Source organism: Ictalurus furcatus, chromosome 6 (assembly GCF_023375685.1).
Source record: "Ictalurus furcatus strain D&B chromosome 6, Billie_1.0, whole genome shotgun sequence".
Lineage (NCBI taxonomy): Eukaryota > Metazoa > Chordata > Actinopteri > Siluriformes > Ictaluridae > Ictalurus > Ictalurus furcatus.
Genome location: NC_071260.1, coordinates 10,931,150 through 10,944,518, shown reverse-complemented (window position 1 = coordinate 10,944,518; position 13,369 = coordinate 10,931,150). Strand labels below are relative to the sequence as shown.

Below are 13,369 nucleotides of genomic sequence, written 5' to 3'. Positions count from 1 at the left end.
TTCCCATTTGCATGTGTGTGTATATATATATATATATATATATATATATATATATATATATATATATATATATATATATATACATACATAAGAAAAGACCTCATGCCTCTGTTCAGAAATGAAAGTAACTTTGGTAATTTAACACTGTCCTAATATATTGTCTAGTCATGCATAAGGAAACTCTATCTAAATTATACGTCTCGAAACATTTTATTGGATCATGACATACTTGGACTGTTGTGCACCAGTTGATGACCAACACCCTAAGGTGTTGTTTAACACAATATATGAGGATGTCGTAGTGGTAACAAAACATATTGACCCATTTCTCTGTGCTTTCCATAGACCAATACTACTTAAGGATTTGTGAGCTATTTTGTGAACTTGCTCAGTAATCTTGTAATCACTAATCATGGAGTTTGTTGACAAATAAACTAGTTCTTGTCGTTCTTTGCCTTCTTCAAGTCATGGTTGGTGTGTTGTGCCATCCTAATCACCCTGGTACAAATCAATCCAAAGATTAAGTCCATATTATCCTATGTATAGATTATTTCCAATCATCAAACAGCCAAACATTGAGCTGAAAGCAGGGGGGGGATATGACTGACAAGCATGTGACGGACAGCTCCCTGAGGGCGGAGCGTCAACTGTGATATGCCTCATGAGAGCCTGTCAATAACTTTGATTGACAGCATGCAGAGCAGCAGTGCAGTGCAATGATGAATATATCAACTTGGGATAAGGGTGTCTACCAAATGGCATAAATGTAAACATAAATGTAAATATAGCCTCACTTGGATAGCTAGCTTCAAAACTGATATGAATAGGGTTTTGTGGCTAAACCATACCTAACTTCCTTAATTCCATCCTAAAAACATTTCCTGGTTGCTGAAACCACAGTTAAAGAATATTACAAAGAAATGGTGAGTGATGGAAACTATCCCCCCCTCGGCTTTTTTTTTCAATTCGCATTTGTCCTTATTTGGTCAAAGGGTCAAAACAGTTCAGTAATCGCCTCCTCATTTCCTTAATGCCTCTCCTAATCCCGAAATTCAAATGCGAGGTGGCTGAAGTGTCAAGAGGACTGAGTCACAGTTATACACACACACCCTGACCGAAACATATGTCTGCACACCCAACACGGAGCACAGCACACACCCACATTTACAAACACACAGTACACTTTGACATAAAGCCTAGTGTGGCTTGCATACTGTTCGATTGTCCTTCGCTGACAGGGTGGGGCTGTGTATGTGCAAAAGTGTGTGCGTGTGTGTGTGTGTCCAGGTGAGTCAAGCTGACTCAGGAGAATTATTACAGAGGACAAACTCATGTAGTTTTGGTAAATAAGGGCAGCAAACAGGGTGTTTGGGAGGATTGTTCAGGTCCTTACAGAAAATTAACACTGTTTGTTATGAACTTTCCTTTACTTTCACACTATCCGTTGTTAGCCAGATGAGGATAGGTTCCCTTCTAAGTCTGGTTCCTCTCAAGGTTTCTTCCTCATATCATCTTAGGGAGTTTGTCCACGCCACCCTCGCCACCAGCTCGCTCAATAGGGATAAATTCACACACTTAAAATCTGTATCCCGTGTTTATATGTTTCTGTAAAGCTGCTTTGAGACAATGTCCATTGTAAAAAGTGCTATACAAATAAAATTGAATCGAGTTTGGGTTTAATACGAAGCATAAAACTAGTTTCCATACACACCCCAGGCCAGGAAATAACTTTTTTCTCCACGTCAACAAAACATTTACTTGTGGTTTTTTTAATTCATAATTAATTGAGATACGAGTTTGTGTTAATGAACTTCACATTACACACTTAGAACACAAAGTAAAAGGAGAGGAAAAGCACTGTCAGTATTGTATTAAGTCCTTACAGGTTAACAAAACTGTTCAATGACAAATCATTAAAACAAAGTAAAACAGAGGGGGGTAAATGGCTTTTTGGATGAATTCTGGATGAAAATCAAATTAATCTTAAATCATTTGAATAATCAAAGCTTAAACGGCATAAATATATATGCTTTTCGTTGGCTTTCATGTAAAGTTGCAGAAATGTAACTTACATTGGTTTCAAGTTTATCAGATTTCATGATATGAACGATCGGTGTTAGTTTACCTTTTGTTCCATTACGGATATGCCATGTCATCTGCGAAAGAATTTTTTGTTTTAATTATGTATACGTACAGAAATTTCCACAGACTGATTCATTCTGATTCATTCTGATTCATCAAAAAAAAAAGGGCAGATTTCATTTATTCCAGCTCTTACACCCAAACACTTGTTTACAGGTTGAGACAACTGCATAAAAACCATGCCTCAGTATATTCAGTGCTCAGTTGTTGTTGTTTTTTTCTCCATACAGAAACCTGGTATAACTATGAAAATATTACTTTTTGGTGAACATTCTTAACCATCTTAAATCTTGTGTTAAATGGATTCTGACAATACTAGTTTAGAAATTCTGAAATCCTGTGATGCCTCAAAGCAAGCCTAGAGCAACTGCCCCCAGTCTGCCTCTATTCTAGGCTACCTATCCACATAGAGCTCATTTAAGGCATATCATCTGACCATATTAACATAGATGTTTAGTCTTGAAACAGCGAGCTCCCGGGGGTCAGTCCCAGAAGGACCGAAGCGAATGTAGAGAGCTTTTAAAATGCACATTTATTATTCTTTCTGCATGATATCGTGCTATTTATTCTGCACCACCAGAGACAAGTGAGGAACAAAGGCTCCTGCAGGAGGAAACGGGCTCGTCACAACAATAAACCACGGGCAGAAAATGGCACAGATAACTTTCGAAGAAGCCCCTGGGGAAACAATGTCTCGCTGTGTCTTTGGTGACATTTTTAGAAAGCTGTTTATTCCTCCTGATTAAGAATTCATCGTTGTTGATATCTGAACCAAAAGCGAGGGGCAGGGCGAGTAAGAACATGCAGCCTCCCAAGCAGCTTTGGCAGAATGGATTTGAAATGTTTCGCGGTTTCAAGTGAGCGAAGAAGACACTCTAGAAACAATTTTCAGATGCCCCATTTGTGGCTTGAGGTGTAAAGGAAGAAGGTTCAAAGTGGGCACGTAGAGACACAGGAATGTGGGGAGAATGTGGGAGTGCACGACGCGGATGACTCTCTGAAGAACCTACCACGTCGACTCCTCAATGCCACAACAAAGATCAGAACACAGCACGCCGCCGCAGAAGTAAATGTTTTTCCACTCTCACCCCTGGCACAACAGGTCTTGAAGAGACACTCGAGTGATGATTCATAACTTCTCCTGCAGATTTCTGCTTGCTCCTCAAACCGCTCATCTTCAAAGTCAAACATCAACAGGCTAAACGTATGTGTATATTGCCTTAGCTAGTAAAAACAAGTTGGGCTTTGATGAAAAGAAGCGTGGAAGATCATTTCCATAGAGAAACAATAGCTGATGGTTGACAGACTGGGGGACGGAAAACAATAATATGTGCGGAATTGAATTCTCATTTATTCATTAGATAAAAGCTGCTATGGGTTTCTGAGCTAGTTTCCTGTAGAATGGCTCAGCACTGGCTCTGGGATTTAAACTTCCTTGTCACTTGTATAGAACCTTAACCAAAACTTGTCCAAATAAAGGCCCTTAAACGTGTACATATCCAATTTCTAGACATTTCATTACATTATCCATTAGTGGAAAATGTCACAGTGGTACATTACACATTACCCTGGGTTTAATTATGTGGTATAATAGTAAGAGTGAAAAAGTTTGCATGGTTTCTGAGTGAAAATGAAAACGAAAAATATATACAGGGCGTCCTGAAAGACTCCATACATAGGGGAAATTAACACTTTTCACCAAATTGTCTTCGAAGATTTTTCATACCTTGTGTGTGTATATATATATATATATATATATATATATATATATATATATATATATATATATATATAGATAGATAGATAGATAGATAGTATATACACACACACACGTGTGTATGTATGTGTATATATATATATATATATATATATATATATATATATATATATATATATATATATATACACACACACACACACACGGTTAAGGTTAAGAACACTTTTGTCAAAAGAAGAGTGTATTGAAATTCTCATGGCTGGATCAGGAAGCTGTCGCAAGTCTGCGATGAACGTTAACAGGAAACATGGCGAGCACATCACACACACACGACACTGCTGCCAAACTTATTAACAAATTCAAAAAGCCTGGAAGTGTTGCGGACCAACCGAGAAGCGGACGTCCATCAACATCCACTGACGAACCAACATGGTGCTGGCAAACAGTCCTCTATGTAGTACGGAGACTTTTGGGACACGCTGTAAAATAGCAAGATGTTAAAAGGAATTGTGGGTGTATCTTGTAAAAAGACAATAATCCAAAACAGCTCTTGGATACAAAGCTGAGAAGATTCAAAAGCTGATATGAAAAGAGGCTGGAGGCAAATGTAAAAAAAAAAAAGTGAAAGTAAAACAGCGCAAGAGGAAAAAGTTTCCCCCCTATCCCATTACTATTAATATCTTCGACTGCCTTGTTTTTTTGTTGTTGTTGTTGTTTTTTTTTTTTTCGTTTTTATTGATAATGAATTTAATGTATCCTTTTCATTTCCTTGAATTTCTATCTTTTCAATTTTCTCTTTTCTTTTTGTTCTATGAGTATGAAAACCTCTGAAGTTATGGTAACTGTATTTAAAAAGTAGGGAATATAAAGCACAATTGGGAGTGTGGGGCAGGCGGGGGTCCATGATTTCTTTTTATTTCATTTCAGCAGTGTAAACCACAACCCAGCATTATCAAAGTTATTATATTTATGATTGAGTTCTTAACATTATAAACCTATTTGACTGCTCGCTGGAGTTGCATTATTTAATCCAAACTTCAATAACCCAAAAACAAGTTGTGTTGCGAACAACGCAAACATTATTTTACACTCCCTAGCTGCAAAAATGTTACAGAACCCCTGGTGTAGAAAATATTATTTATCTCATAAAGAAGTGATTTTACTTATAGTGGACATTGTCGGAAAAAGAAAGCGAGATCAACTAGGAAGTTCCATAGGAAAAACATTTTATTGAAAAGCATTTTCAGTTTGTAACAGACTGGTGGAATGTGTGTGTCATTTTGAACTGTTTCACGGCCTGACCAGATCTCACTGGAAGGGATGGGGAAGGAAAGGAAGGGGAGGGAAGGAGGCGGAGCTACAGCCACTGGGAAAACCACAGCGACAGACGGACAAATGGGAAGTGCGAGGAAAAACATACCCAATTGTAATACTGAATTTGCGTACAAACTGGACAGAAATGAAGTCAAATACAAACAAAAACAAAGAACTAATTAAATAAATATCTATGGTACACATGTATGGCACAAATATGCAGCAGTCGGTTTGGCAACTCTCCTTTCATTTTGTTCTTTTTTCTTTTAAATTTTTTTTTAATAAAACCAAATTACCATGGAAACAGTGCAAAAGGAGCGGGGCGTTAGGGAACGGCCAAGGACTTGAGACGAGCGCTAGCTAAAATACATAGCAAAAAATTCCAATTTTATACAAAACATCTTACTATGCGTTTATTTAAAAAAATGTTACGTTGGGTCTGTTGTTGATATTTACACAATCTATTTACCAAAAAAAGTAGTGTTTTTACTGTGTCGTTTTTAACCCCTGTCCTTTTATTTTCTAAAAAAAAAAAAAAAACAACATGTGAATAAGGCTATTGTTCGAACCAGGGATCCATATACAATACAAACATGAATGTATTTACAGCTTTCTTACCTACAGGTGTACGGTGCAAAAAAAATTACTGAGTCATCTGAACTCGGGATGACAAAACGCACAAGGCATTTTACAGTAGCCTGAAGACGCTTCACTCTGCATTTCACAGACATCCGAGCTTCCAAACGCACCAAAGCCGGGCGAATCTCGTTCCTCTCGTTACAGTTTCAGAAGAATGTTTGTGAGTTGCTTAGTAAAGAGCGGCCTTCAGATTCAAAGAAACTAAGAAGATTGTCATTCTTTTTTTTTTTTTTTTTTTTTTTTTTTTTTTTTTTTTTTTTTAAAGTTCCATATCAGACAGCAACCAAACACTGGCATGGGCGTGTGTTCTGTAATACGAGTTTCAAAGCATCTGCTCAACTTTGTGAATGTGTTTTCACAGTTTACCTCATATCTACTGCACAAAGTAAACAAAAACTAAAACTAAAAAAAAAACCTCACTAAACTGCTTTATAAAAAGAAGACTATTTCAGGGGGGAAAAAAAAGGAAACACAACAGGATTGTGTTGTTTTGTTTATGTTGTATTGTTTTTGTTTAATTTCACTCATTTCAGTGGATAAGAACACTTTTCCATAGGTGTAAGCATTTCATTTTGTCTCTCAATTGTTACAAAAATAAATAAAAATTGCATATTTGCTTATTTTTGCGGCCTCTTACAGAGGCACAAACCTCAGATCCCACAAGGCTTGGCTTCTTGGCGAGATTCGACAATCTCCATGAAACAGATGGAAATGAAAAATATGAACAATTAATACATGACCGTGGAGACCCACGGCCTAATCTCCGCTTACGTCGAGTTACCGAAATCGCAAAAAGTCCACCGCAGGTGAACCTCATCAATGTGTGAATGAGAGAAATACACGAATAATTCAATAGAAAGGTTCACATGTACAACCACACACACCATTACACTGACCAGAGGGGTTTCTCGTGAGAGCTGAGGGTCGAGTACGTAGAGGATTGTTGGAATTCAACCAAGTCGGTCCCATGAGTATAGCGACAGACTCCAATTGGCTACTTCCTCGCCTGCCAGCAGCTCTTTTTGTGTTCAATGTCAACATGCCTAGGGAGTAGCACGAAAGTTGCCCTTTTTTTTTTATGATTTACAATTTTAGCCTGAGCTAATTCCCTTCTGGCTGGCTTCGTAACTCTTGTCCACTGCCCTCCTTCCCACTTAAGAGGCCTAATTTCAACCCAATGCTCTCTGAGCTTCATCAAACAAGACAGCCAGGCTAGAGGAGCCAGTTTAGTTTGTCCTCACTAAGCAAGATCCTGCCAGACTCGCCTTTCCACCAGACTCTTTTTGGCCCTTCTTTCTCATTCCTTTCAGCTATTTTAAACCCAACATGCTGTTTTCTCTCGAGTTTTCTTTCCCAAGCTGCCCCTTTCCTGGCCATATGCGTCAGTATGTGTAGTATATGTGGTTCAAAAAGGCAACTATTTGTGTAAGGATCAATCGCAATTGGTGTGAATGGGGGTGATAAATGCTTTGTTTTTGTGTGTGTTTGTGTGTTGTTTTTATTTTTTTTAAATGGGAAAGATCTACGTTTGCATAATGTGCCTGCTTGCTAAGTTATTAATATCTGCCTGGAGATTTGTGTGCTCTGTGTATCATAAATAAGTTCTTTCTACTTCTTTCTGTTTGATTCCACGTTTAAATCTCATCTCCTCCGTTTTAATGTACAACTAAACAAAATCATCAACATAACAAAATGTTAATTAAGTCTTCTGTTTCATTAAAAAAGTAAACAATAATAATAATCATCATAATTATTACACTAATAGCAATGCGCCTAGATGACCCTGTGCTTTTGCATGAGTATGACAGCACCAGTTCATCAGAAAGGGTTTCGTGAACAATGTTTTGTGAGCGTGATAATTATGGCAGTTGGACAATTATTGCCGATGCCACCATTTCACTAACTGTAACTCACTCTCTTGTGTGTGTGTGTGTGTGTGTGTGTGTGTGTTATATGGGCCAGGGTGTAGGTTTTTTTTTAAAAGTGCTGCTAAAGTGTTCACATCTTCGCCCTACCTTCCAATAACCTCTTGTTTTTTTTCTTACCCCATCTGCTCTCCCTAGCCCTTGGCTTCGAAATTACAGGAGTGAAATGTGTGTGATGTCAGTGAATATGTGTGTATATGTCCGTATGTATGTATGTGTGTGTGTGTGTGTGTGTGTGTCCCACACAACGTACAAACAGCACGAATTAACCAGCACAACAGGATCTCTATGACAATACCTAGATCTATCAAACGAATCTGCACGTGAGCCATACTGGGAATGACGACGAGAAATGCGAGTAAGACACGTGACCATACGCAAAGCCTTCAAGTAACGATTGTGAGAGTCACTTTGCAGGAGATAAACGTTTTCGAGAGTGGAAACAAACGACAAAAAAAAAAGATACGGTGACCAAGAAGGCGAGCGAAACAGGCGATGTCCACGTTAAGGTCCGACAGTGCGTCCCGTTTCCTCAAAGTCCACTTCCTGTATCTGTGACCAATGAACCGAGGAGTTTCCCCCCCACTGTGACAGGCACCAGTTCGCAGTCAGGGTTCCTTGATTTTTAGGGGTTTTTTTAACTTGAGTCACTTCATTCTGTCACTCATCTTTTGTCCTTCTCCTCGTAAGGAGAGTCACCCTTGTTTGTCCCCTCACCGGGCCCCAAACACACCCCCACCCCCCCCACCTCACAAACACACATCGTTTAGTGCACGTGTTTCTTTTTTGTTACTAATCGTGAGGGGGTTGAAAGCAGCAGCCTCACTCCACCGCTTAAAATCTCTACATTGAAGAATAATAAGGAATATTCGGAAAATAAAAAATAAAAAAAAATTTTTTTTTTTACGACAGCCACGAGAAGAGGCGCAGAGCGAGCTTCGTCACCCGCCTCCTCTACGGGGAGGGGCTGATTCATTGAGGGGGGGCAACAGGGTCAGAGTTCAAAGTTAAGTCCTCAGTCTCTCACACCTTGTAGTAGATGTTAGCAGGGCTCTGAGGAGGCATCTCCTGCACGATGTAGACGGGGTGGCCGTAATCGCCGCTCACTTTCTCGTAGTGTGGGCAGAAGACGCTGTCGGCTGTCCTCAGCGGGATGATGATGTCGCTGGGCTCGGAGCCGTTGTTGTTGCCGCCGCCTCTTTTGGGCGTGGCCAGCGAGCCGAGTGACAGCGTGGTGGTATGAGGGGGCGAGTGCTTGCCATGGCGCCGCCGGTGTTTGAGCAGCAGCACTACCAGCATGGCCACGACGGCCACGGCAATCACGCAGGCTGAGGCGACGCCGGCGAACAGAGCCACCTCGGAGCCGATCACCGATGATGATTTACCTCCACTGCCTCCGTCACCTGTCTCGCCCTCGTGTTGAGAACCTCCTGTGCAGAAAGACGACAGTGGGTCACAACAGATACACACGTTCTCCTTTAATGCACCTTCAAGGCTAAGATTCTGGGCGCAGCATAGAAGGTCCATCAAACACACTCTCCATCCATCCATTTTCCATACCGTTTATCCTACGCAAGGCTGTGGGGAGCCTGGACCATATCCCAACCCATCGCGAGGCACAATCTCACACACATTCACACACTAAGTACAGCCTACAGCGCATGCCCTTGGACTCGGGGAGGAAACCGGAGTACCCAGAGGAAACCCCCAAAGCACGGGGAGAACATGCAAACACCAAGCACACAAGCCGGAGGTGGGAATCGAACCCCAAACCCTGGACGTGTGAGGCAAGCTTACAAGCAAAGGTATTGTAGCTGAATGGCTATATTGTTGGTTTTGTTTTTAAATTCAATTCTGAAATGCTGTTTAAGGTTTTAATTCAGACGTGCTACATTTACAGACGTTATGTTTTCTAGGTCTTGTGGGACTCAGCGAGGCTCACCGGACTGATTGCTCGTGCTTCGGGCTGCTTTACAAGCAGATTATGCTGCCTAAGACACTCCACTCAAATGACTTTGACACCCATATGTTGCTTTTTGGAAGGGATGGAAGAGGATGGGGGGGTGGGGGGGTGGGGGGTGGTAGAGAGAGAGACAGAGATGCTGAGGTATGCAGTGTGTGTGTGTGTCACACCGGCATGTTGTTTTATGTCAGGAGGATTTGCGAATGCGAGAACACTCGGATAGATGGTTGAGCAGCTAAGCTCTCGGAGAGCAGAAGAGGGAGAAGACATGATTACAGAGTCTCAGGTTTATATACTTTTATATGGGCGACGTTTAATTATACCTCCCAAACACAAGTACACAAGAAAAAGAGTGCGCACACACTCCAGTCTGTAACATACCTAGCTTGTCGAGCACTTCGTTGGATTTATCCTTGCCCGAGTCTGAGATTTTGGGCGGATGTTTGGTGGGATACTCTTTAGGAGGAAGAGGGTCTGATGGGTCTGTGTAAAACACACAAAGATCACAATCAGAAACAGATCCATGATGAATGAGGGTGTGTGTGTGAGAGATAGCAAACTATCCCTGCTATTCTAAATGAAAAGGGGTGTGTAGTACAAGTGTGCGTGTTAATTAACATGGCAGACACTCGAGGATAATTCAGTGACCTTCGGCATTGTCTGTGCGAGAGAGTGTGATAGCGTGCTGAGTGATGGAGAGACAGAGGAAAGGGGTAGGTGTGACCTGTGGAAATCATTGTGCCCGTCACTGATTAATCAGTAATTACAGGGCGGGGTCTTCAGAACACAAAGACTCCCTCTCAGTCACACTGCTGTCACAGGAACCCGCCCACATGCACAAAATACGGAGCGACGTGGCAACTCTACTCACTCTGTCCGACCTTCATGACGATTTTCATGGACTTCGTTTTACATACTCCTCCTTCCTGGTTCTCCAGGCCCTCCATCGTGCCGTTCGATGTTGCTGAAATGGGGAGAGAGAGAGAGAGAGAGAGAGAGACGACAAGGTCAAGCTCCTGCTGAGCGCCCAAGCGTAGCTAAACTACAGCACATCCTGCGCCGCAGCTTAGGCCCACATTAAAAAATAAAAGGAATGTTTCCCAAATGGCTCGTTCGAACACGTGCAAGAGCTACACGGCATAAAACTTTCACTGGCTGCAGCAGGGTTTCCTTTGAGTACCCAGAATTCCTGCCGCTCCCTAGCTGCGACCTTGGCCAAAACAGAGCTGTATGATTAGCTGCGTGTGCAGACGCAATGAGAGACACCTTTACACAATTCTCTTGAGTTTACTTTGTATGACAGATGATGGTATGCTTATTACGATAGTTATCTTATTGGCTGCTGGTAATTGGCGGCTGGTAATTGGCTGCTGGTTACTGGTTGTTGGTTACTGGCTGTTGGGTTACTGGCTGCTGGTTATTTGCTGCTGGTTATTGGCTGATGGTTATTGGCTGATGGTTACTGGCTGTTGGTTATTGGCGGTTGGTTACTGGCTGTTGGTTACTGGCTGTTGGTTATTGGCTGTTGGTTACTGGTTGCTGGTTATTGGCTGTTGGTTATTGGCGGTTGGTTACTGGCTGTTGGTTACTGGCTGTTGGTTATTGGCTGCTGGTTATTCGCTGCTGGTTATTGGCTGTTGGTTACTGGCTGTTGGTTACTGGCTGCTGGTTACTGGCTGCTGGTTATTGGCTGCTGGTTACTGGTTGCTGGTTATTGGCTGTTGGTTATTGGCTGTTGGTTACTGGCTGTTGGTTGTTGGCTGCTGATTACTGGCTGTTGGATAATGGTTGCTGGTTACTGGCTGTTGGTTATTGGTTGCTGGTTATTGGCTGTTGGTTACTGGCTGTTGGTTAATGGTTGCTGGTTACTGGCTGTTGGTTATTGGTTGCTGGTTACTGGCTGTTGGTTATTGGTTGCTGGTTATTGGCTGTTGGTTACTGGCTGTTGGTTACTGGCTGCTGGTTACTGGCTGTTGGTTACTGGCTGTTGGTTACTGGTTGTTGGTTATTGGCTGCTGGTTATTTGATGTTTGTTGGTAAATGAGAGTATTTAGCTGTACTCGTGTTCGACACACGTGAATCGAAGAGGGTTTTGGCTGCACGCGCATTTTGATGACGTCACGTGATGCGTCTCGGCCCAAATCTGCGGAAAATCTGCTAGTAATTTTGAAAAACTGCAACCCCCTCCGAATATTACAGGGTTGTCCTTTTTGAAAATATAATTACTACATGAATAAATTATGACCAACGTACAAACAACCAATAATAATATAGCTATATAAAAGGGTTTGTTTTGTTTCGTTTCTTCTAAGATTTTTGTTCATTTTGTAATAAATCATGAGCTCTCCATCCCCGTCTTAACTTTCATTCTTTTCACATTTAAAAGCCATGATCAATTCCTGTCTTCTGTTGTTCTGCGATGTTTCCTTTTAATTTGAATTCAAACGATTTCGCTCCTAAAATCATGATTTTCAGCAAAATATCCATGCGTTTGATTAAACAGATGACAAATGTATAATAAATGTGAGGTGGTAAAGCGTGGAACTCGGTATTGAGCTGCGAATGCATTCAGCCTCACGTTATGACTCGGTAAATCTGCATGGGTTTTCTAGACAGGAGTGTGTGTGCAGATGTATGTGTGTGTGTGTGTGTGTGTGTGTGTGTGTGTGTGTGTGTGTCTAGCGGCTTGCAGTCTATCAGGTCAGTAACACAGAGGTAACTAGCTGCCAGGGGCTTTAATGTTTGGCCTCAGTCCAGATCACTGTGGCCTGTATTCATAGAAATAAGGGGAGGTTTGAGAGAGAGAGAGAGAGAGAGAGAGAAAGAGAGAGAGAGAAACACTTCAAGCTCTCCATCATGGTTTTTCTTTCTCTCTTTCTCTGTGTTATCGACTTCATCTTCGTTCTCGACATCCTTTCCTTTTTTTTCTCTCCTGCAGAAATGAATGACTGTGCTTCATCTCACCCCCCCCCCCTTCTCTGGCTCTCTCTCTCTCTCTCGCTTTCTCTCTCTCTCTAACCTTCGGCGTTTTAGTGCTTCAGAGGAGACGAGTCTCTTCCACGTAAAGCTTTTTAGCTTGTTTTACTTTGAGTTAGTTGATTTCATTTCATAAATCCGGTCGTGACACTGAGGAACACACAGAGAATGTGTACAGGATGGATGGCAGGATTCATCGTTTATTATACGAACTAGAGTGTACGCTTGAAAGGGAAAAGTACACGTGTGTGTGTGTGTGTGTGTATGTGTGTGTCCAGCTGAGCGAGATTTCTTATACTACATCCATGAGACAGAACGTGAGGCAGCTGGATCATGGGACAGGGAGACGAGAGAGAGAGAAGGCATCACGAGTTGGCATTAATGCAAAGTCAAAATGGAAAAAAAGAAAAAAAGATAGAGAGAAAAATGACAGACTGAGAGAGACACACAATGTCTAAAGCTATGTGTCTGCAATCAGTCAAATGTCCATGCACATTTTCAGCTCCATTTTCTTAGACTAGCTCTCACTGCTCAGCCATCTGGCCCCTACGGAGTGCAAATTAGCCTCGTAACACACTCACTCACTCTAACACACACACACACACACACACACACACGTCCACAGAGGAGGACTTTGGTCATGAAAAATCACACAAGCATGATAATGATAAAGCACGCACGATTCTAGAAGTG

The 13,369-nt window shown here is 41.6% G+C and overlaps 1 protein-coding gene across 2 annotated transcripts in view; it reads right to left on the bottom strand.

The window, feature by feature from the left end:
• Positions 1-4,057: 4,057 nt before the first annotated feature.
• Positions 4,058-13,369, bottom strand: part of efnb2a (ephrin-B2a) — a 20,866-nt gene continuing 11,554 nt past the window's right edge. Inside the window, exons 3-5 of one of the 2 annotated variants that reach the window (XM_053626506.1) lie at positions 10,572-10,664; positions 10,082-10,183; positions 4,058-9,167 (exon numbers count right to left, since the gene is read on the bottom strand). In XM_053626506.1, coding sequence (XP_053482481.1) covers positions 8,761-9,167; positions 10,082-10,183; positions 10,572-10,664 — 602 coding nt within the window. In that variant the 3' untranslated portion in view covers positions 4,058-8,760. The remainder of the gene's footprint in view (positions 9,168-10,081; positions 10,184-10,571; positions 10,665-13,369) is intronic. The other variant, XM_053626505.1, reaches the window with a different exon arrangement.